This window comes from Eriocheir sinensis, chromosome 4 (assembly GCF_024679095.1).
Source record: "Eriocheir sinensis breed Jianghai 21 chromosome 4, ASM2467909v1, whole genome shotgun sequence".
NCBI lineage: Eukaryota > Metazoa > Arthropoda > Malacostraca > Decapoda > Varunidae > Eriocheir > Eriocheir sinensis.
The window spans coordinates 19,415,771-19,438,788 of NC_066512.1; the positions used below are offsets into that span (position 1 = coordinate 19,415,771).

The 23,018-nt window shown below is 50.0% G+C and overlaps 1 protein-coding gene across 7 annotated transcripts in view; it reads right to left on the reverse strand.

Annotated features, from left to right (window-relative positions):
- The window catches only part of LOC127009519 (uncharacterized), a 114,255-nt gene that overhangs the window by 4,776 nt on the left and 86,461 nt on the right, over window positions 1–23,018 (reverse strand). For 3 of the 7 annotated variants that reach the window (XM_050882649.1, XM_050882639.1, XM_050882659.1), the window contains exons 3-9: window positions 11,831–13,610; window positions 11,493–11,607; window positions 10,971–11,264; window positions 10,114–10,672; window positions 9,464–9,830; window positions 437–565; window positions 97–225 (exon numbers count right to left, since the gene is read on the reverse strand). In XM_050882649.1, coding sequence (XP_050738606.1) covers window positions 97–225; window positions 437–565; window positions 9,464–9,830; window positions 10,114–10,672; window positions 10,971–11,264; window positions 11,493–11,607; window positions 11,831–13,610 — 3,373 coding nt within the window. Of the gene's footprint in view, window positions 1–96; window positions 226–436; window positions 566–9,463; window positions 9,831–10,113; window positions 10,673–10,970; window positions 11,265–11,492; window positions 11,608–11,830; window positions 13,611–18,987; window positions 19,754–21,965; window positions 22,099–23,018 lie in introns of those variants that run through there. The other 4 variants (XM_050882669.1, XM_050882699.1, XM_050882689.1 and 1 more) reach the window with 4 other exon arrangements.

The window sequence follows — 23,018 nt, forward strand, 5'->3', positions numbered from 1 at the left end:
ATACACTCACCACCAACATGCGCTTTGTCTCCATGAAATATTTGACGCTTCATCTGGTTAGGCATAAAGCATCCTTCTACATTGAGTTGCACCAACCTGGACGTTTCTGAGGGCGTCCTCGAACTGCGCCCGCTGCGTGTGCATGGCCTTGTCCCGGTGGTGCATTTGTTTGCGCAGTTCCGTGATGACGCTCTCCCTCTGTTCCAGCAGCCTCGTCAACTCCACCTGCAGTAGAGCACAACATTAAGCGTGAGGAAGAAGAACAATGATGCTAAGTAATGCAGAACACACAGAACTCTGCAAATGGTGAAAACTTCTGAGGTAAAGGTACAGTTTTCTTAAATCAAGGAGGAACACTCTGTATCGCCCAGCTTGCTAGACGCTGAATATACACACACAAAAAACAAACAAACAAAAAAAAAAAACGATGCCTTACCTTCTCCGCCTCGAGGGCCTGACGAGCAAGAGAGAGATGGAGCAGCTCTTGTTTCACCGAGGCAGTGGAGGCTTCGAGTAGTTCTGACGATCGTGGTCCATGGCCGCCCCTCGAGGTAGGGTCCAGCTCCTGCCGATCAAACAGGCGGTCAGGACTTTAGGAAGAACTAAACAATGATGAAAAATTAATATGCCTCTAGCTGTTGCCGGTCAAAGAAACGGTCAGGCCTTTAAGAACAACTTTATGATGAAGAAAATTAAACTGTGCTTCTAATCGAAATATTATCTATCTACACCTATACTTGGCAGCATCATATTTTATGAAATCAGTTATTTGCACCAGATAATAATGGCTGGCTGAATATAATGTTTCTATTAAAAATAAAGAACGAAAGTAAGATATGGGTCAGTAATTATTGGTGTCTCAGAGCAAGTGCAGTGTGTCATAGCCGAGCCACACCACCACGCAGGGGCTGCCACATGCGTCATGCTGGCGGGCCTGGGCGGTGTGGTGACGCCATGACAGGCCACGTGGTGTGTGTGTGCTGCGGGTGTATTGTGCTACAGGTGGTGCCACAGTACCAGTCTTGCGCTACACGTAATACCTGCATTAAAGTTTGGTGCGTAAAGTTGAAAGGAAACCGGCAAGTGCCACAGGAAACATTATATCGAGCGGTGTTAGGTGTGGGGGAGGTCCATGAGTCAGCACGTGAGGACCGCCGCTCCCATGACGCCAACATCTTTACCACTCAATACTAAGTTTCACATGCATGTCCAACGTCAACAATGTCTTATGTCTACATTTACAGTCAACAGTCTACACCAGAGGTATGAAGCAAATTTATGGTCTTCACCCTAATAGCAACATATGCTACGAATCTAAGCATTTACATAACAATATGACGGTAGACGCAAATGAAGCGGACGAGGGACGCTTGAGAGCTACCTGATGCTACCGCTGGAGCCAGACAACCCAAGGTGCTCCTATATACGAGAAATATACCACAGACGGCAGGTGGTGCGGGAGTCCCAGGGCGGTGCCACTACTGAAGGATATGTTGGCCTGCATGAGGTGTTCAACGATATTGTTACTGGCAAGGACATGTCTCTGCCAGTATCAATGGTAACGAACTACTTCAATCAACAAATTTCTAGTCGTCATTACTGCTCTACACAACAGTGGACAAGAGCGCCAAGGAATTTTACAACTGTGGGAATACTTCTTATGTGCTACAAGCGTGATTCGTCTATAATTTCGGACACTGAAGGGACAGATACGAAAGAGTTGGGTGGGCGAGGTGTACCTGGTGTGAGTGTCGCCGATGAGGATGCTGGCTGCCTCGGCTCCTGGCCGGGGCTCCTGAGGAAGGGTCCACGAGGCTGGCGGAAGGTTCCCTTAATACCGGCCTCCTCGATACATGTTTCCTATTAGGATCTTCCCTAACAGGATCATCTCTGCGAGGCTTCTCTTTGCTGTGGGAGTTTCTGGAATGCTCGTCCTTGCTATGGGAAACTCTTGTTGCTTCTTCCTTGACGTGGGAAGTTCTTGAAGACTCATCCTTAGTGGGCGACATCCTATGCGGATTGTCTTTTCTGCGATGTGATCTTCTGAAGTTCTCTTTGGTGTGGGTGGACTTGGAGGGGCTGCTTCCCTTGGCGTGGGAACTCTTGGCTGTCACGTCCACGGTCTGGGTTGCCTTGGTTGGACTGTCTCTCCCTGAGCTGGTAACGAACAGGGGCGAGTGGGCGTCCGACGGGATATTGTAGGGAGGAGAGCTGAGAGTCGGCGTGTGGCAGGTAGGGGTTAGGCAGGGAGGAGAGGTGTGAGTGGGGGTCAGGCAAGAAGGGGAGTTGTGGGTGGGGGTGTGGCAAGGAGGGGAGGTGTGTGGGGGGGTGATGCAGCTTTGGGCGGTGATGGGTGTAAAGCTGTGACTTCCCTTCGAGGTCGAGACGCCGCGGCTCTCAACCACAGTCGAAGCTTGGAGCTGCAACACGACGAGGCGTCACTCATCTCCCCCAACACTGCTTAGCTACAAACTCATGTCGCGACAATTAAGCACGTTCATAATGAAACTACAGTCTAGGCAACAGTGTGAAGAGGTGACAAATGTGTGGTTGTGTCATCTGAAGCAGACGTTTACGGGATGATACTCAGTATTAAGCGACGCAAGTGACGTGTTCATGTCCTGTCAAAGATTGCCTTGGTGCTTCCTAATATTAGGGTAACATTTTGTGTGTGATAACCCGGATAAAATGTTCACAAAAAAAAAAAACAAAAAAAACATGTAGAGCACGAGCTTAGACGTGCCAATGTTAACTATGACGATTACATCACAGCTCATCTAATTATCATGACTTTCAGAATTGCATCCCTCCCAACACACACACACACACACACACACACACAAACACATAAGCACGTGTGTGTGTGTGTGTGTGTGTGTGTGTGTGTGTGTGTGTATATATATATATATATATATATATATACATATATATATATATATATATATATATATATATATATATATATATATATATATATATATATATATATATATATATATATATATATATATAACTTTACAACTTCTAAAGCTGACGGACGATGGAAAAAAATCGTTGTGTACCTAATAAAGATGTCGTAAACACTGGTTCGTGGTCGTGGTTGTGGAGCAGGCGGTGCTCATTTAAGCAAGCTGTCAAGCCGCAGTGTTGAAGCAAGCGCGGCGAGTCGCTGGTCTGTCGTGTTCCCTGATAATGCTGGTGATAGAGTTAAGTATTGGAGACTTAAGTACAGGTATATGCATAAAAATTGCTACAGCGTACGTAATGATTATTTTTGCATCTAATCTTTTACGCAAGTCAATAAGTTTTCATGAATGTTTTGAGGCTTCTGTGTGAAACAAGGGTCACTGTGGTGTGTCCTAATGGACGGTGCTCGAGTGGCAGCCAGCTGGTAATAGCCTGTGATCTGTGATGGACAACGACGGCGGTGACACATGGCAGGTTCACTGTCCGGCCCCGGCACCGGCCCGGCACCGTGACTGGATGGTTCCCTCCCCTCACGCCCTTGCACCTCCCCACAACTCATTACTGCTCCCACGCACTGCCCACAAAGGCAGCCGCAGAGAAGTTTAGAAAATCATGCCGATAATTTGGCAATTTTACGGAAAAAAAATTCATAAACATTTTTGTTCACAACCCTCGCTGCACCGCAACGCTCAGCACGCGGGCCATCTGTAGGAGGCACCGCACGGAGCAAGCCAATGAATGAGTGTTTCTGGCCCCGCCTCTCCTCCACCTTCCCCGTCCTAACCCTATGAGACCCTGGTACACCTCCGCGGTGGAAATTGTTGTGTGTACTCAGTTCCCACGACCCACCACGGCTCCCCAACCCCGCTGTACCGACCCGCGCCCACACGTCTCCCTCACCCACTGAGCCGCCGGGAAGGAGGACACGAAGGTCCCGACGCAACCTGCTTCTTAAATCGCTTTTTCTTCAAAATGAACTTGCATCAAAAAATATTTTCTTAACGAAAGCTATGGCCGAAGGACGTTCTAACGCGTGGGACGTCCGGCAATGTTAAGTGGCGTCCGTCACAGGTGGCTTTCGAACGTTGGCCTGCGGCGGTGAGTCCATGGAGGCTCCCCCACGGGAGGAATGTCGCCGCGCTGACCCGCTGACGTGAGTATTGGGAAGGTCGGTTAGATAAGCAGAACAACAAGCGTCGCATTGCAGAACTGAAGCCATTATGCCCATCATGTACACACACACACACACACACACACACACACACACACACACACAAAACAATGCCAAATAAAGGTAAGTGGGTTAGAGTAGCCACGGGCAGGTGAGGCACGCCGCTAATGACGGAGCATGACAGCTGACATACGTTTGCTCTTCACTCACAGGAAACGAGAAATGAATAGTATGCGAGGTGAACATTTTCCTCATCCAGACAAAGCTAGTGTTGTGTCTACAGGGGCGTGTGGGGCTGCCCGACGGAAAAGACTAGCAAGCAAGACCCATGTGGAGTCACGTGCGTGGCGGGCCTTGCAAAAACAGGAAATGGGTACCAACAACAGACTGACTTAACCCTGCCAGAAGCTCCTCTTGACGCCCACCCAAGCCTGTCCATGCATTTAACCGACGAGACTTGTATAGGCTTACGGTTCCTTCGCCCACACGACGCGGCTGGACTCCACACCCGTCCACAACCTTATTACGATTCCAGTGTTTACATTTTGTAAGCAATATACTGATGCGCATGACTTCGTATGTCACCTCTTCAGCACTAACAAAATAATGGAACAGATTTCCCTCAAATGAACAAATATAAGTGTATAGTTCACCCCCCTAGAAATGAAAATAAGATAAACATATACTTCTATATGAAAAGCAAACTATGCTGGTAACAAATAATATTTTATATAGAGGTAGCGTTTTGATTTTTCTGTAATTCAGCATAATAAAATATTTATAATAAATACGATGCACTTCTCTGATGAACAGAGACAGAGATGGGCAGGAAGTCGCCACCTTTTCCTTCTTGGTCCTCTTCTTTATGACCGGCATTGTAACAGGAGCCTGAGCGTCGCCTCCTCCGTCTCCACGCTATCTCTTGGTCATCTCACTTTCACCAGGTCGCATGTTTCGCAATTAACCCTTCAACTCTCTTCTACACTTCAAAAGTTGTACTCTGAGTCTTGCGTTGCCGCCGCTACACTCACGCTAGCCGCCGCGGCAGTGGCGCTATAGAATGACAAGTGTTGATAATCAATTCCTGCCTGCCTCAGGGACTCGCCCTCACACCCTGACACGGGGAAAACGGGGCTGCCTCATATCACGACCACTGCAAGCACAGGCTCATTGCACATTAATTTTTTGTCGGGTTACTGAATTCATGTTTTTTTCTAGCACGCGGGTCACCGTAGATACACGCTCGACTGATAACACAACTGATGTAATATTGCAAAACCGAGTTTCCGGATCCTCTCAGACACCGGACCGCGCACCGCCGCCACCACCACAACACTGGCAGTCATAAAAAGTGGCGACTCTTGTTTTCTAGAGCCTGATCAACCGTGTTCCCGAGACACGACCATTGAAGGCTTTAGCACACAAGCCAATCCAAGCACCACCACCACAGCGGTCGGGAAAGTAACAGCGGCTAATATAAGCGGTTTGAGCTCATCAGTTTTTTCCTTCAGCACACTACTACTTCTCAGAGTTAGATCGCCGCAGACACACGTATTATCCAGGTAAGCGTCACCCCGACCACGAGGCGATGTTTGTGTGGCCGTGGCGCGTTGCGTGATGGAGCGCGGCTTGGAGGTACCCAGGTGAGTCCTCCTGGACCACTTGCCGCCGTCCGTCGCAGTACCTGCCACCGCCTCCCCCTCGCTCCTCCCCACGCACCTCCCGCCCAGCTGCGCCGGTTACCAGTTTCTACATAACACATAACCCCAGGTGCTACTCTTATTTCATCCTACATTTATTACCACTACCGGAGCTTGTGTGTAACCTCCTGTGTTTGATGAAAGTTACGTTACTGAGGTACATGGCGTGAATCTAAAATTTCATGTTGAATTTACCGACGAAGGTTGCAACATCCCCTGGGAAGACAGCCTCTCTAATACAACCCTCCCAAACTCAGCTCTCCGGTAAACCAATCCCGCAGAGTGTGACTAACGTTGTAACGCAGGACAGGACGCTGTAATTGCCTACAGCACTTCCGTACCCCAATATTAGTTATCCTGGGTAAGGTTTCGAGTGCGTTGTAGGGAGTCTGGTGGTCCGTGGATGTGACTCCTCGGAGTGTCTCGAGTAGCCGAACGTGTTTAATTTGGCGGAACTGTTTTGCTATTTTCCAGACACCCTCGAAATGACTTCACACTGACATCAAGCAACAATTATCCACAAGGGGAAGAGAAAGCAAAGAGGAGTACAAATAACTGGTGAAAGGAGACCAACCGCTCTAAAAATAAGAAAAGAGAAGCCGTGTTTAGGCTACATCTTCTGGACTAGTCTTGCGGGCATGTCAGAGGAGGGAGTGGGATGCTGCAGACTCCGGTAGCCGTTAGGAGAAACCGGCCACAGGAATTTATCGGCACAAAGTTTCACAAACTTTTCATATGACTTCGTCATTCGATAGTATATTTTCCTGCAGCGTGCTGTTAAGAACGGCGGATCCCTGCTGCGAGGCAGTCACTGACGAAAGAACGGTCATGTGTGTGGGCGAAGAAAGTCTGTTTTGACCCCCGGCCGATTTCTCTTTCGTTTGGTGGTCAGTGTGGAGAAAGGGGTAACTGGCCTCCCAGCGAGCAGTCACACCTGCCCCCAGCCACACCACCACCACGAAGCCTCTGCCACACCCTCACCCCTAAGGTCACACCATTACCATACGCCCATGGGCACAATACATAAGAACATAAGAACATAAGAACGTAGGAGTCTGCAAGAGGCTGGTAGGCCAGTACAAGACAGCTCCTTTGAACCTAAACTCCCGTGTATCTAACCCCACCTAATATCGCTGTCCATGAATTTATCTAATCTATTTTTGAATGTGACAATTGAATTGGCACTCACCACATGACTGCTAAGCCTATTCCACTCATCCACAACCCTGTAAGTAAACCAATTTTTGCCTATGTCCCTGTTGAATCTGAAAAATACCGATGGGCCCAGCCCGTCATAACATTATCTCTGCGACCACATCACCTTCCCACCGAGGCCACACCCCCAATTACCAGGCGCCCTGTACACACACACACACACACCTCTACTACCAAATCACTATCATCCGCTCCGGGTGCCCCACCAATAATCCCCCCGTCATACCCATACCTCCTCCGTCACACTGCTCTCCCCGGCGCCGCATCACCATCATCAGAGCGGCCCCCCCCCCCCACACACACACACACTGTCATATCCTGGCTCCAACGACTACCCTCCAAATGCCCACCTCACACCCCACCTGCCCTTCGCCACACCATCACAATGTCACCACACCACCAAGATGACCCACGCACGACAACAATCGTTTTCACACCACATCTCCCCTGAAAACACCACACCACCTTCACTCCCAAACACCTGAGTAAGCCTTGCCATAACACACCATACTGTCACAGCCGTCATCACCATCACAACCTTAACATCGCCACCACCTTACACGTGTCCTGCAAGATAAGCACGTCTAAGTTTCCCCACGGCTCCTCATTTATACAATCACCGTCACCTCACAAGCTCCATTTAAGACAGCAATAAGTTTACCCCATCACGAGCTTTCGAACACACCGTGACTACTATTCCTTCCGCTCCCCAAGTAACGTCCGATCCTCCTACGCCGCTCACTGCACGTACTACAATGGTATATAGCGATTCTGCGGTGTTCTCAGACCCTCACGTAGCCGAGTTCCCCCTCCCACGCGTCGCACCGTTGTCCACTACACCGCCACGCGTCTCGCCCACGCCACCACCACCACCACTCCCCGCTAGGTCTTGGCCACACCACCAGTACACCACCACCACCACCACCACGCCTTGACCACGTTACCACATTCCTTGACCAGGCCATCAACATCACCACAGCACAGTTCGGCCTGACCGTAACCAACCAGTACCTACAATTTTTTTTCCGTAACCCTTAGCAGTGAACAATTAAAAACGGAAGAGTAATGAGAAAAAAACAGTGCTTATAACTGTCTTTCTCAGGCTTTAATTGCCTGCCACGTTAGCGAGATGGTACTGTTTTCAGATTGTTGGGATGATGTTTTTTTGGGAAGAAGGGCAAACAAAGAAAAAATCCTAACATATCCTAGCTCATGAGAATGAAGAATTTAATGTTTTTTTATGAGATGCGGATGGAAGTGAAGAAAACACGAAATAGAACTAACAGACGATAGTGTTAAAGACCAACTCAGAATTTCGTAAGGGTCTGTCTTGTTCTGTTATAAATCTTATTGGAAAAACAAGGGAGATGTAATAGTGTTAAGCCCAACACATTAATACAAAAGGGAATCATACCATCATTACAAGTTCGAGGATGACAGGTCAACTAATAAGAGGTTAGAAGAAAGAAATATGTATAAGAATCAATTAAGCAATAATTAAAAAAAAAATAATTTGTTAATATAATATCCAGTGTAGACAATTATAAACCGGTTCTTCTGGAGGGCCTTTAGTAACGCAAGCCGACCCTTCATTGTGTGGCTGGTGGCGAGAGGCTCAGCGCGGCGCGTCGACGAGGGATGACTGTAATTACTAGTGATTACACCAGGGATAATTAGCGGCGTTTGTTCCGCTCTGGTCATGGTGAGAAAAGATTGAGAGAGAGAGAGAGAGAGAGAGAGAGAGAGAGAGAGAGAGAGAGAGAGATGATAAAGAAGAGGAAGAAGAAGAATTGTAATGATAAAAACAGCGCAGGATGGAGTGTAGGTTGGCGCCCCCAACACAGTAACTCCCTGCCTTCATTACAAGAGTTGACAGGAGCTTCGCCAGTCACGTGACCTCCCTACCTTCCATTGTACACACGGGAGAAAAATGTACTGATAAAAATCTATAATAAAAATAATTCATGTACGTGCTACGCAGAATAAAATCCAATAGCTGCTAAAACTATTATCGCAAGAGTAAAGTCTGTCAGGGGGGGAGGGGGGGGGGTTACCCGTACATGCACGGGCACACAGCAGTCTTATGTTCACAATGTCATGTCAGTCAGTTTTGGTCAGTCATGTATGTGTCACTTCCTGGCGGAGTCAATTATTAAAACACCGTAAGTAATCACTAATCACAGAGAATAACTGTAGCAGGTAACGGCTGTAATTTTTTGTCAAGGTGTCGAGCAGAAGGAAAATATGAAAAAGAGGAGTTAATTCCTTCACTTCACATCAGCGGAGTGTTGGGTATCAACATAGAGAGAGCGTGGAAATCTGTTAGCAGGTTACAGATTGACGACACTAACGGGAGAGGAGTAAGTGAGCAGGGCTAACGGGGGTTCGGTGTCTGGGCGGCAGTACTCACCAGATGCTGCAGCGCCATCAGTTGGTCGCGGGTGTTGTTCAGGTCCCGCAGCACGTTCTTCAGGTCCTCGGGCTCCCAGGCGTCATGCTGAGGCTTCTCCCTGGGCCACTGCTCCAGCGTGTGGCCCCTGACCAGGCTGGTGGCCGGGGAAGAGTTCTGGCTTCGGCCTTCAGGTTCTCGAGAACTCTCCTCTCCCAAGTTGCTGCCTCCCATGGGTTTACCTTCCCCACGTTCACTCAGTGACTCTGATGGGTCCCTGGGGCTTTCAGGGAGCTCCTGCGGCGTGGTGACTCTATTGCTGGGACTCGGTGCGCCAGGGATCTGCGGCAATTTACGTCTCCCGCTCATGCGGTGGATGGTGTGATATCTGTTGGCGCGTTTGAAGGGAGAATATGTTAGTTTCTCATGCAATACCATTTTCTTCAATACTCCGCAAATATTGTGGGTAACTATGAAAACTTTTGCTGTGAAAAGTTAATCTTATTCTGATTAAAATATGGTTTGATCTTTCTTTGATTTTAGTTTTGGCAGACATCGAAACATACAATTCCTTGACTACAGCATTTGAATATATCAATACACTCTAAAGGTGCTCTTAAGTGCGTTCGTTATTCCATTATAAACACTGACCAACATGGTGGTTTGCTCACCTGAAGGGGTTGTCGCCGTCGTCCGCGGGAGGCTGTGCCGGCGTCACGGGCGAAGACTTGGGCTGGGCGGCGGGAGCGTCGCGGCGCGTGGTCAAGTCCTGCCAAAAGTTGAGGGCGGCTGGACGACCAACCGAGGAGCCCCGGGTGGGCGAGGTCGGCTCTACCTCACCCTCCATGGAGGTGTTGAGGGAGATGGTGAGGGAGGTGTTGAGGGAGGTGTTGAGTGGGTCATCGGAAGACTCGTCCAGGTTGGGTCTGTTGGGCCCCGATGATGGTCCGGGGCGGCGGGATGGTGGCCCAGACCACTGGAACTTGTGCGAGGCTCTGAGGGAGTCGTAAGCCCAGCGAGAGGACGCCACACGCCTCGGCAGGTTCTCGTACACCGGCGAAGAGTCTCGCGGCGTGGCAGGGGCGGCCGTCATGCTGGGGTGCCGCCTGAGGCCCGGCACTCCCCCGGGGTCGTCGCCGCCCCCGCCCGTCACGATGGCCCGCCTGTTGGCGCTCAAGTTTGGTGTCTTCTCGGGGCCTCCGGAAGGCGCGTCAGGACCCACACCTACATCTGCACGAGATCATCACTTGCATGCTAGCAATCATGTTCCACTGTATTGCTTCCTCCTCCTCCTCCTTCTCCTCTTTCCTTATGCCATCACCACTTTTTCGAGCATGCTTATTGAATATATGTAAACATGCATATTTTACGAAATTAATATTTTACGAAATTAATAATGTTCTACAATAGTCTACGAAGAGTTGCTAGACAGTGTTTGAACGTCACCAACTGCCATCCATGTCATTGCCATAATAACATCATTCCTGAGATAGCAAGAGTTTAATTTGGGGAAGGAAACTGTACTTACCGTGGGTGGATGGGTGTTGAGTGGGAGCGCAGATGGGAGCGTGGGGCGGCGGATCCTGCTGGTGGGGTGAGGCGGCCTTCACGCTCTGGGGCTTGTAGTGAGCTGCAAGCGCCAAGATGACGCGCATGATGCTCTTCAGATTACCCTCCGCCACCTCCTTGCTGGTGATATGCGTCATACGGATCCTCTTGGCCGCCATGAACTGCAGGATGCGGTCCAGGTTCTCCCTCATGCCCTGGGGCGTGTGGCCATCCCTTTCTTCTTCTCGCTGGATACCCGCCACACGCTCTCCAGCTGCCAAGGAGACAAGAGAAGAAGTCTTAGGGACGCCACGTGTCTCAGGTAAAGGTCAATTAGGATACACTCCTTATTTACTTCCGTCACATGATGGAGTGAACACTATCCATTTGCTAGTGACATGGATGATGATCACAGTAGGCCGCTTATATTTGTGTTTTCGTTTTTCAATGGCTTTTCCCTACATCTCAATTATGGATTCTTTCTGTCTGCAGGATTACTTACAGATAATTTCTATCAGGTCGGCGAAGACAACGCCGCTCTGAAGGTCGCGTCGCAGGTCGGAAATAAGCGGTCGGCCTCTTTTCCTTAGCTGCGAGTTGACCCACGCCACATACGCCTGCGGGAAGGAAGGACTCGTCAGTGACATGATATTAACGGGAATGACGACAAAAGGTTTCTAATTACAATGATATTGACATAATATAAATAGGATAATAAGAATAATGCTGATGCTATTTTAAAGAGCATGAAACTTGTATAATCCAAACGAAAGCATCAAGAACGCCGCCAAACACTGTGATCCTTGTATCATCTATTGAGTATGACATAAAGGTACTCACCTGCAGCTGCTGTGTCCATTCCATCCACGACACCGAGGAGGAGGTGCAGCCGTCGCCCCGCTGGCCCCGGTGGTCCCGCTGGTGGGAGGAGAGGCGCCGTTCGTCGTTCACTTGCAGGCCGTCGGCGCCATCCCCGTCCCTGTCTCGGCGGTCGTAAGCAGGAGCGTCGCGCACCCGCAGATTCTCGCTCGTGTCGCTGCTGAACCTCACCTCCTTGCCTCCCTCACCGTTCTGCCGCCCTTCTCGCTGTCCTCGAAGACGATCTTGCCGGATCTTCACTTGATCTCGCTCGTCAACATCGACAGGCAACTCTCGAAAGCCTCTCGCCGCCACCTCCCGCGTGTCTCTGAAGTCTCGCGGCAGACTGGTTTCACGAAACTCCCTCGACTTCATGTCTCTGTTTTGTCTAATTTCGCGGCTGTTTCTGTTGTCGTTGTTCCTAAGGTCCCTCATGTCCCTCCCTGTTCTGGCCAGTTCTATGCTTTCTCTGTCGTTCCCTTTTTCTCGCACATCTCTTACATCTCGCAGATCCCGTGAGAGTCGATGGTTGAGCCGCTCGTCTTTGGCTCTTTGATCGGAGTGGTCTTGGATCTCAGCATACCTGGGCTGCGTGTCGTGCTGAGGGTACACACTGTCAGACAGCAGTGCTCCTTCTGGAGATGCGGTGCGCTGCGGGCCAACAGGTGTTGAATGGTGATGCGGCGGCCCCACACCATGTAGTGACCCGCCAGGTGGGTGAGGCGAGCTGCGAGGGGAGTTGTGCGAGTAGGGTGAGGTGTGGGAGGCGCCGGTAACACAAGGCTGCTTGGCGGGTCTGATTGTCGGGTACTGGACGGGCGAAGACGACGAGGAAGACGTGGATGCAGTGGCAGAAGAGAGGGACATCGGGGAGGTTCTTGAGGCATTGAGCAAGTCCTCGGTGGACTGGGAGTAAGGGGCATCCGATGGCAGCACCAAAGGAGCACGACTGTGTCCCTGTTGTGCTGGTTCTGTGCATCGCTGGCCATCGTCCGCCGTTTGTAGATTGAGTGAGTCGAAGCCAGAGTCTGGCTCGCGGGTTGACCATCTGTTGTTGGGGGGAAGCCATGTCTCTGGTTTGGGTAGGGTGAGCGATGGTGACTTCACTTTGTCTTCTTGGCTCTGGTCTCGAAGGACAATGGCAGAATGTCGTTTACCCCAAGTGTCCCTCCTATCCATGAGGTGGGAATCATTTTGTGCGTCGCGAGGTTCCGGGCCGCCGCGTAGGTCGCCATCGGCCCAAGGGTCCCGCCGATCCCTACAGTCCCTCAGCTCATCCAGGTTGACGGAGCTCCGCACGTTCCGAGGCCGACTCTCCCGGTACTCTCGAGGGTCACCTAAGTCAGCTTTGGGAGGCGGCGGAGGCTGGTAGGGCCCGCGAGGTCGCCTCTGGGGATCAGGAGGCTGGTGTCTCGAGTAGGGAGGAGGCTGGCGGGAGGCCGGGGGAGGGTTGGAGGGTGACCTGTAGCGATTTCCTGCCTCCTCCCTGCTAATGCCTCGTCTGGGGAGGATACAAGTGCCAGGTGCCTGTGGCGGTGAGTCCTGCTGGTGTCTGGCCTCCTCATGCTGGTACAGGTGTTCGTCCCTCTGAAACCGATGTTCATCCTGCTGGTGGCCTGGCAGGGGCGGCAGCGGCTGCTTCGGAGGGTGTGGCAAGAGTTGGGCGTGCGGCGGGACGGGCGGCGGCGGGTGTGTGGGAAGGGGCGGCGGGCGGGAAGAGGGCGGGGTGGGGGGCGTGCCGTTCCCTACGCCACCTGGCACTCTGCAATGGAAAGGGAAACATTAAATGTGAGAAAAAAAATAATGGATGATAAACTCTCTCTCTCTCTCTCTCTCTCTCTCTCTCTCTCTCTCTCTCTCTCTCTCTCTCTCTCTCTCTCTCTCTCTCTCTCTCTCTCTCTCTCTCACTGGGTTTCTTTTACATTCTCAGCTTAAATGCATAATCATGTCATTATGAAGCTTCACATACGGCCAGTCCGTACAGCATGCATTAAACCTTCAACTCCCTCATCCCTCCGCCCCAGCTGTGTGTGTGTGTGTGTGTGTGTGTGTGTGTGTGTGTGTGTGTGTGTGTGTGTGTATGCGCGAGCGAGTGCACACAGGTGAGAGGGAGCGGCGTGCACGCGGGTTGCAGGACAAGAGAGGAAGTCATCTTGTGTAATTTGGTCCATCCGGTCGTGAGTGCTGCCTGTGCTGTGTTCTCTACTGCTGCTGCTGTTGCTGTTCCTCGTCAAGCTCGTCATCTTTCTCTACTGTAGCAATGGCGTCGTATATGCACTCAAAATATATACTAATCATACACTCTATCTCTGTCTACATTATATTTGTCTAACTGCCTCTTTCAATACATAGGTTTGCCTGCATTTGTTTGTCTCTGTCTATCTTATTTATCTGCCTGCCTGTCTACCTGCGTTTGAATTTGTCTGTTTATTCTTCCGTCTGTCTGTTTGTCTGTCAATAGGAGGAGGAAGTGAGGAAATCATCGCCTGGGAGACACACACACACACCCCACCTTCCCCTGTCCTCCTTCCACTTCCTTTCCCATCGCCCCTCCTCTTCCTCCTCGTCTATCTCTGCCTCCTCCTCCTCCTCCTCCTCTTCCTCCTCTTCCTAGTCATACGTTTTCCTCGTATTCTTCCATTTCTCAATATCTTCCATCTGTTGCCGTTGCTACTGTTGAAGTTCCTCCTCCTCCTCCTCCTCCTCCTCTTCCTTCTCTTCCTCCTTCTTCTCCTCCTCCTCTTCCACCACCATCTCGTCGACCTTTTCACTAAACACACATACGCAACATTCACCTTAATATACTTAAAATTCTGAGCAAGACCAAGGCTAACCAAACACACACACACACACACACACACACACACACACACACACACACACACACACACACACACACACACACACACACACACACACAGAAAAGAAAATGTGATGCGAGCAAGAATGAACCTTAATCATCAACATAATATTGATTGCAAAATAATACATGAAGGCGCAATTATGATGATTAAAAGGGCGTCAAATAGTTCATAAGGAGAAAATGAATATCAGGAAAATACAGTATAATTCAAGGGTAGGGATAAAAATATGAAAAAAAGAAGAAATATGGGTACAAACGAAAGAAAAGAAGAGGAAAAGATGGGAAAAATAATGAAAGAGTAGGACGGAGTAAAAAATGGGAAAAAGACACAGAAAAAAGGCAGCTCAGGTAAGAGAAGAAGAAAAGTAAGCAATTTAGTGGATACTGATAAATAAAAACACCCCCGAGAAAAAAAGGTTTAGTGTGAAAATATGCGTGCTTTGTAGGAATAAAGAGAGAGAGAGAGAGAGAGAGAGAGAGAGAGAGAGAGAGAGAGAGAGAGAGCGTTAATAAGAAAAGTACAAACATGATATCGTGCTTGCCTTATGCACCTATAAATACTTTAATAACGTAATTAGTCACGATCAGCACTCTAATTCTTCACGCCCTAACACGAGCCATTACACGCCTCTCCCCGCCTGGCCTGAGGGTGGTGGCGTGATGCATGGGTGGAGGAAAGAGGAGGAAAGGGCTGGGAAGAATGAGAGGAGCAAAGAGGAGGAGTAGGGGGAAGGTAGGCCTAAGGAATATGCCCGACAACCCCCCCCCCCATCCCCCACCCCACACACACACACTTCAGGTTCACACAAATGATAAGTTAAAAAAATATGCGAGTAAAATAAACGGCATAGGCATTCCGCAAGTGTGACTCCCCCGATCTCCCTCTCGCATTTAAAAATAGACGAAAGTCCTCCTCGACGTCAAGCCCGTTACTCTGCCACAAGAAGTAAACATTTAAGGCCTTTGAGAGGGGAGACTCCATTCCAGCTGTTGTTGACTTGCGAGAGAGAGAGAGAAGGGGGGGGGGATGGGTAAGGAGTGAGAGTATCCAGCACCTGTCGGAGAGTGGGCATCCTGACGGGGAGGCAAACATCCCGACAGAGGGAGGGAGGGAGGAGGGGGAGGGGCAGGTATCTCCTCCTCCTCCTCCCACTTTTATCTCACGCCTCCTGTTGACTCGGATCTTCAGTGAATTTTACAGAGTTGGCGAAAGAGAAAATGCCGCCTGAAAAGAAGGACTAAAAAAATAAGTTGACGTAATCCTGGCGACATCATACCTTGAGACTTGACAGATAGATTGTACGAATACGTGACTACATTCCCCTTCATCATCATTACAATTATTATAGGACTGTAAAAAACGTAATACCGTTTGGTGGATAGAAGTTCGATCTGTATAGGAACAACAGCCCTTTCGTGTTTGTTTTAATTTTTTCTACAGTATAATAAGCAGCTCAAGGGCAAAAGTAAATAGAAAAAAAAAAGAAAACTCGCTATGCGCAGCTCCTGTAAAAATATGTAAATATCAGTGGCCAAAAGAGGGGTCAATCTCGGAAGGATAGAGAGAGAGAGTGTGTCCTCGCAGGGGTCAATAGGGAGGGGTAGGAAGGACGTATTTAAAAGAGTAAGCCTGACACGGACTCTCTCCCCCTCCTGCCGCGCCCCACCCAGCACCTCAACCGTTCAAGAGGACTCCGCTGACGAGCGCCGCGAAGATCTCCAGCCGCAGGAGTGTTTGTGTTTTGACAGTGGTTAGCCGCTGACCGAACCCCCCAAGAAAGCAGATTTTAGCATTACTCTCTCTCTCTCTCTCTCTCTCTCTCTCTCTCTCTCTCTGTATGCAAAAACCTCCCTCTATCCCTCCCTCTCCTTCTAGATCGAAGCGTATTCACAGCGGGACAAACAAGACTTGAGTTCGAGTGCACAAAAGTCCCGTGTGTGTCTCGGCCCCTCGCTGAGTCAACACGCCACCGGGCACACCATCTTGCAAGAGCCACGATAAAGGGCTTCTTAAACCTGATGATATAAAGTGTAGCGCTGAGGAGTCAAGTTTTCGAAGGTACTGTATATTATTTGTCTTACCGTTACTGTTATTATCATTATCATTGTTGTTATCGGTTATTATCAATTTTCTTGTAGTAGTAGTGGTAGTAGTGGTAATAGTAATATTAGTAGTAGTAGAAGTAGTAGTAGTAGTAGTAAAAGTAGTAGTAGCAGTAGTAGTAGTAGTAATAGTAATAGTACCAGAAAAAGAAGAAAAAGTAGTAGTAGCAGTAGTAGTAAGTAGTGGTAGTCGTGGTTGTGATGGTGGTAGTATGCTTGTAACAGCACTAACGGCAATGGCAGCAGCGGTAGCAATGACAACAACAAAAGCATCCCGGCCCTCGTTTATGCAAATCTCTCGTTGTTTGCGGCCGCCGCGAGACGAGAGGAGCAGCTCACCACAAAGGCCTCAGTGGCGGGGCTCACCACCACTCAGAAACCAAAGACTTGTCGCCAACCACCTGTGTGCTCTCTGTGGTATTTAAACTTTCCTCCTCCTCCTCTCCCTTCTCCTCATGCATTGCTCTCCTCAGCCTCCTCCTCCTCCTCCTTCTTCTCCTCCTCTCCCTTATCATGCAATGCTCTCCTGCTCTTCCTCCTTTTGTATTTCTGGCACCCAACATTGGATTTTTTTTGCTACTGTATTACATTTTGACAGCCCATGAGTTGTAGTAACGTGTGTGTGTGTGTGTGTGTGTGTGTGTGTGTGTGTGTGTGTGTGTGTGTGTGTGTGTGTGTGTTAAAACAATGAACTAAATCGAACGAACAGATGAAACTAAACATGCACTATTTCCTCTTATCACACATCATTCCCCTCCTCTCGTGCCTCTTCTCTTCACCTCTTCTCATTCCTACACCTAGAATACCTCCCTACCACCCCTACTCCTCCCCCCCTCCCTGGCACACGAGCAGGAACGACCAGCAAACGAGATAAACCACCGAAGAGGATAGACTCCTCTTGAGCGTGGGAAGGAGGAGGATCTGATTAGTCACACAGGTGTTCTTGGGTTACCTGGCGACTGAGGGCGAGAAGGTGTGGTGGGTGAGTATATTAGTTTCTCTCTCTCTCTCTCTCTCTCTCTCTCTCTCTCTCTCTCTCTCTCTCTCTCTCTCTCTCTCTCTCTCTCTCTCTCTCTCTCTCTCTCTCTCATGTTTTTACTTTTGGGGTTCAAAATGATAAAAAAAAAAGGATGGGAGGTAAGTGAAAGAGGACGATCGGGGTGTGATATTGGTACTAAGTATATCATAAAAACCATTTCCATCACAGCATCACCATCACCCCCATCATCACCACCACCCCCATCACCATCACTACCACCACCGCCAACAACAACAACAACAAACATACCAGAACCATTTACCTTTTCACACACACAAAAACAAAATTATCACGGGACTGTAAACCATCCTTACGTGTTTACGAGAAGAAAGAAAAAATAAGAGTTGGAACAAAATTTGGGGTAGCCTGTTGTGCTGCGTGTCTACCTACCTCTCCTCACCTGTTCCCACGCCACGTAAGAGTAAACAGGTTGGTAAGTTAGGATATACCCGTGCGTTTGAGGATGGATACCTGTGTTTAGATTAATACAAGTGGAGCGGCACGTCAGACCTGGGATAACCTGTTCGGGAGAGCTACAAAGGTGAGCTGAAGCGTCCTGAATGGTCCACTGCACTCCACCGCCGCCGCAGAAGCTTTACAACATCACTGCCTCACCACCACCATCGCTACCACCACCCTTTCAATACCACCACCTGCTGCTTTAACTCTTCAGGAGGATCATAGGTGAACGACCCCTAAAGTCCCTCCATCACCCTCGCAGCACGACCACGATGACGATGACGCGGAAAAAGTAAACAAGCATTCAGATTCATAAACTCTCCTGGCGATAAGAACAGGGAAGTAATCGTCGTTCATGGAGGCCGCGAAGAATAAATACAAGCGCGGCGTGGATGGTAGATAATGAAAGAGGTTAGGCAAGGAGGCGGATGGGCGTAAAATGAGGTGCAGGTGGACGTAAAGGTAAAAGAATGAGAGAGGAGAAGAGGAGGCAGAGCGAGCGGGTCGTCAGTGATGTGTGAAGTGCATGAAGATAAGTGAGGCAGATAACGATAACTCAAAGCGATGAGGGGATTAATGGCCCTACCGGAGGAGATGCAGGAGAAGAGAACCAGAACTAATGTCCCCCCCTTCTCCACCCCCCCCCCATTCGCCCAACTCCTGCTGCCGTCCTACCCTTTTACGATGGCGTTGTTGAGGGGGCGGCGGGTGAGGTCGGGGCCAAGGGCGTGGATGGCTGGCTCGCTGCGGCTGAGACGACTGGCCCCGCTTTCCCCTACCTTCCTGGAGCGGTTCTTCCCTCGCCGGTCCAGCAGGTGGGCCAGGATCCGACGCGCCTCCACCTTCATCCCGCCGGCGCTGTGGTGGCTGCGGCGGGAGGCTGTGGCGGGAGGCTTCAAGGGTGTTCACTGTGTTCCTCTTTTACTGTTTTGACTTTTTCTACTTGTTACATTAGTCTAGCTTCCATGTTTTGACTTTTTCTTGTTTTTTTTCTGTTTTTAGACTCATTTCACGAATTTATAAGTCTTATGTGTCTCAGTGATGTTTTGTGTCTTCTTTTTGTGGATTCCCATTGCTTATCATTCACTTATTTTTTTTCCCCACATGAAGTTCACGGTGTTGTGTTCACTGGGGGTGGCTGTGTGGTGGCGGCAGTAAGGCGGTGAGGGAGGATCGGTGGTTACTCGGCAGCGTCAGGAGCCGGGCCAGCGTTGTGCCGCCTTACGCTGCCGCCCGTCATGGCCGCACTACAACCTTCGGCTTGTCTTCCAGGTTCCCTTGCCCTGGCTGCGTCTGAAGCCTTGCCTCGCCCCGACCACGAGTCAGCCGAGTCCACTGCGTCCTGCCGATCAGGATTCATGGACCGTCCTGAGTCAGCGTCGCGGTGCCGGCTGGGTGAAGGACGGATTCAAGGTTTGTGGTAAGAAAATATCCGTCATTCCTGGAATTGAGTAAACAACATTTTCCCTTTCTGTCGGTGATCTCCAAATAATATGCGACGTGTTTGTATCTTTTTTCTCACTTTCACCTATGGGCGACAATAAGGCTATCCTACGTTGGACTCTCTGAGCCTTTAACTCGGCCGAGCGGGTGGACGTGATCACGGTGTGTCCCTCTCAGGAAGACCTTGGCGGTTGCTGAATTTAATCATCTTCCGGTTAAAACTCTCACGGTGGTGTGGACGGTTGGCCGCGTGCTCACCCCCGCCCCCGCGCCTCCCACCCGCGCCCGGGACTAGAAGCCGTCTGGAGGACGTTTCACTAATCACGATGCAAAAGGCGACTCTTCAGCCACCCAATTATTTTTTTCTTTCTTTCTCTTACTAATGCCGCGACACAGCTGTTGCCTCCCCTAAGGCCATCAGCTGCTGGCTGACCCCCTACCGCCTCGAGCAGGCAAGCTGCTGGAGCTACCCAGCGCCCCGCCCCCCGAACACCTGCCACACGCCCCACCTGGCACGACCCGCTGCCGCCAAGACGAGTCTTGCGCCGTGACCAGCGAGGAAACTGGGGAACATCCTGCCGCCGCGGCTTCCGTTCACAGACACACCAGGTGTACATACAGACAACTAGAGTCAGTTTAGGATATAAATGCATACATAATTGTATTCAGGCTGCGTCTCAAGCGAGTAAAAGCAGTAATCTATGATCTCTTGTAAGAGGGATCTCATCATTACCTAGATCCGGTGTTACCTTTATCCAAGACTTTCGGTGATAGTCGTGGGAAAAAGTCTCACGTTCGTGTCTACTTGTGAGTAAACAACAGAACCGCAATTGCTTTATTGCCGTGGCAACGGCAGGTGTCCGTTGTTTAGCCTGCCTTACTGGCTGACTGACTGGCTGACTGACTGAGGACTTCAGTTATGTTCATGCACGTAATGTTGTGAAAGAGCGACATAATTAACACGAGTGAGCAACACTGGCGACAAACGTGTTCCTCGCCCCGCCCACGTGTACCCCTCATCTGGACGCACGCCCGTCCGTGCCTCCCACACCCCCAGCCCCTCACCACTTCCTCTTAACACCACTGACTTTCCTCCTTTAATGGTCTTCTCTGTAACCGACTAACAATAGACGGGATCAGTTAGAGCAATGAAAGACAACCGAAAAGTTTGGTGCAAGTTTCTACAAGTAGATATAAACCCTTTCCTGATAAACCCTGAATCTCCAGCGTCGTTATAAAGGCTAAACACACGCTAAAGCTCCCGAACACTGAGGAAAACTCTTGAGGGATGAGGCTTGGAGGGAATCAGAGCGCAGCGAAAACCATACGCGCGGGAGGAAGACACGACGGTCGAGGATTCTGAAGATGCATCAGGAAGGCACAGCAGCGGAGTCACACGCGCCTCCGCAGGCATCCACGCTTAACCAGGGGGCAGAGGTCAACGGATGCATCTCAGAGGATGGCATGACCCGAGGTATGTGCGGGCACGTCTTCCTCATGAAGCAACCTAATAATAACAGACTTCCGCAGGGTGCAGCACGGGAGGGAAAGAACCTTACGTTGGTCTTCCTATACATAGCCGATGATGTGAGTCGTAGGTGGGCGGTTGTTTTCACCGCCAGCAAGGTCTGTGGTGGGATGTCGCTTTTAAGATGATTCCCCACTCATGGCCAGCAGCCACGATTACCATTCACTCTCTTGGATTGTCCTTCATGAAAAGGAAAGTAACATTTCCACGACCTATTATATAGCGTCCTGGACCAAAGCAACACAACACATGCTCCATTGGCATAATAAACACATATAGTCACATTCTTTTTCATTGGAAACTATGATATAACAAACTTTGGTGTACGCGTGTTGTCACAAATTTCCACAGAATGCATCTTCTCACAACAGTCAAGGGGCTTCGTCCTTCACATCACAAGTTACACTTCATATCCATCACAGATAAGGGCGCCCCGCCCCCTCCCAGCACAAGAGCACGCACACACAGACACAAAGTCGCACCGCACACGGACTGACACACCATGCCACCGTCAGCACTGCGTAACAACCACGACACAACCACAATTCCACACTGTCCCTGGTATGGAGGTGTGAACGACCCGCCGACGACCGTGCCCAGCGCCCCCAACGCCCTTGCCTGGCACTGCACCAAACCGCGGCGGGCAAGGGGGCGTGTAGGTTGTGTATGGCGCGGACCTCACCAGAACAGGCAAGGCACAATCACAGGGCGGCCCATGGAGGGTGAGGCGTGCAAGGCTCACGAGGACAAGGGCCACGGGCGGCGCGTGTGTGAGCCGAGCACTCCACGCTGCCTGGTGACGCGCGGACTGTGGCAGACTGTGCGCCGGAGCAGCCCGGAGCAGGGGAGGGGGCGGCCGGACGTGGGGGGAGGGGGTAAGGGGTGTGCGTGGGGGGGGAAGGGGTAAAGGGTGGTGGTGGGGGAGGGGTAAAGGGTGGGCGTGGGTTAAGGCGTCCCACGCCCTCATGTGTCTCTACCACGTCTCCTGTTCTGCACACCACGCTCCTCGGGTGTGCTGTGTTCAGTATTTACTATTTCTCGACCACGTGCTGCCCCCTTCCCCCCCACCCCTTCTCTCTCTCTCTCTCTCTCTCTCTCTCTCTCTCTCTCTCTCTCTCTCTCTCTCTCTCTCTCTCTCTCTCTCTAATCGCTTCCTCAAAATATTGTTGGGAGACTTTAATTGACGAGACTGTGTTTCTTAGATGCTGTACTCGTTTGATATTACCCCGCACATTTCATAATCAGTCTCCTTTTTTATATCCTGCTTAAATAATCTGCCATTTATTTTTGTTAAAGGGTATCTCCCATTTATCTAGCCATGACGAAATTCTACACAAAACTTGAAAGCTTTGCCTCGTGTCGTCGGCAAATTCAATAATCAGTTTAAATCATTCAGTCAAACATCAACGTCATCTGATGTAAATCACGATGAATAGAACAGTACAGGTCCAAAAACAGAGCACTAAGGGACACCCCTATAGTGAGTGGCACCCAGTCTGAAACACCTCCATTAAATAACCAACCTGCGGTCTCTGCTGCTCAGCCAGTTTACGATACAGTTTTGTACTGCAATACCATCGATACCAAGTTTTTCGATTTTGTAAAGGAATTTATTGTGTGGAAATTCATATCAAAGCCTTTTAAAAATCTAGATATACAATATGTAGTGTTCAGTTACGTAGTAAAGTGCGAAACGCAAATTATAAAAGGTCACTATAGGTTTGACCAGCGGGAT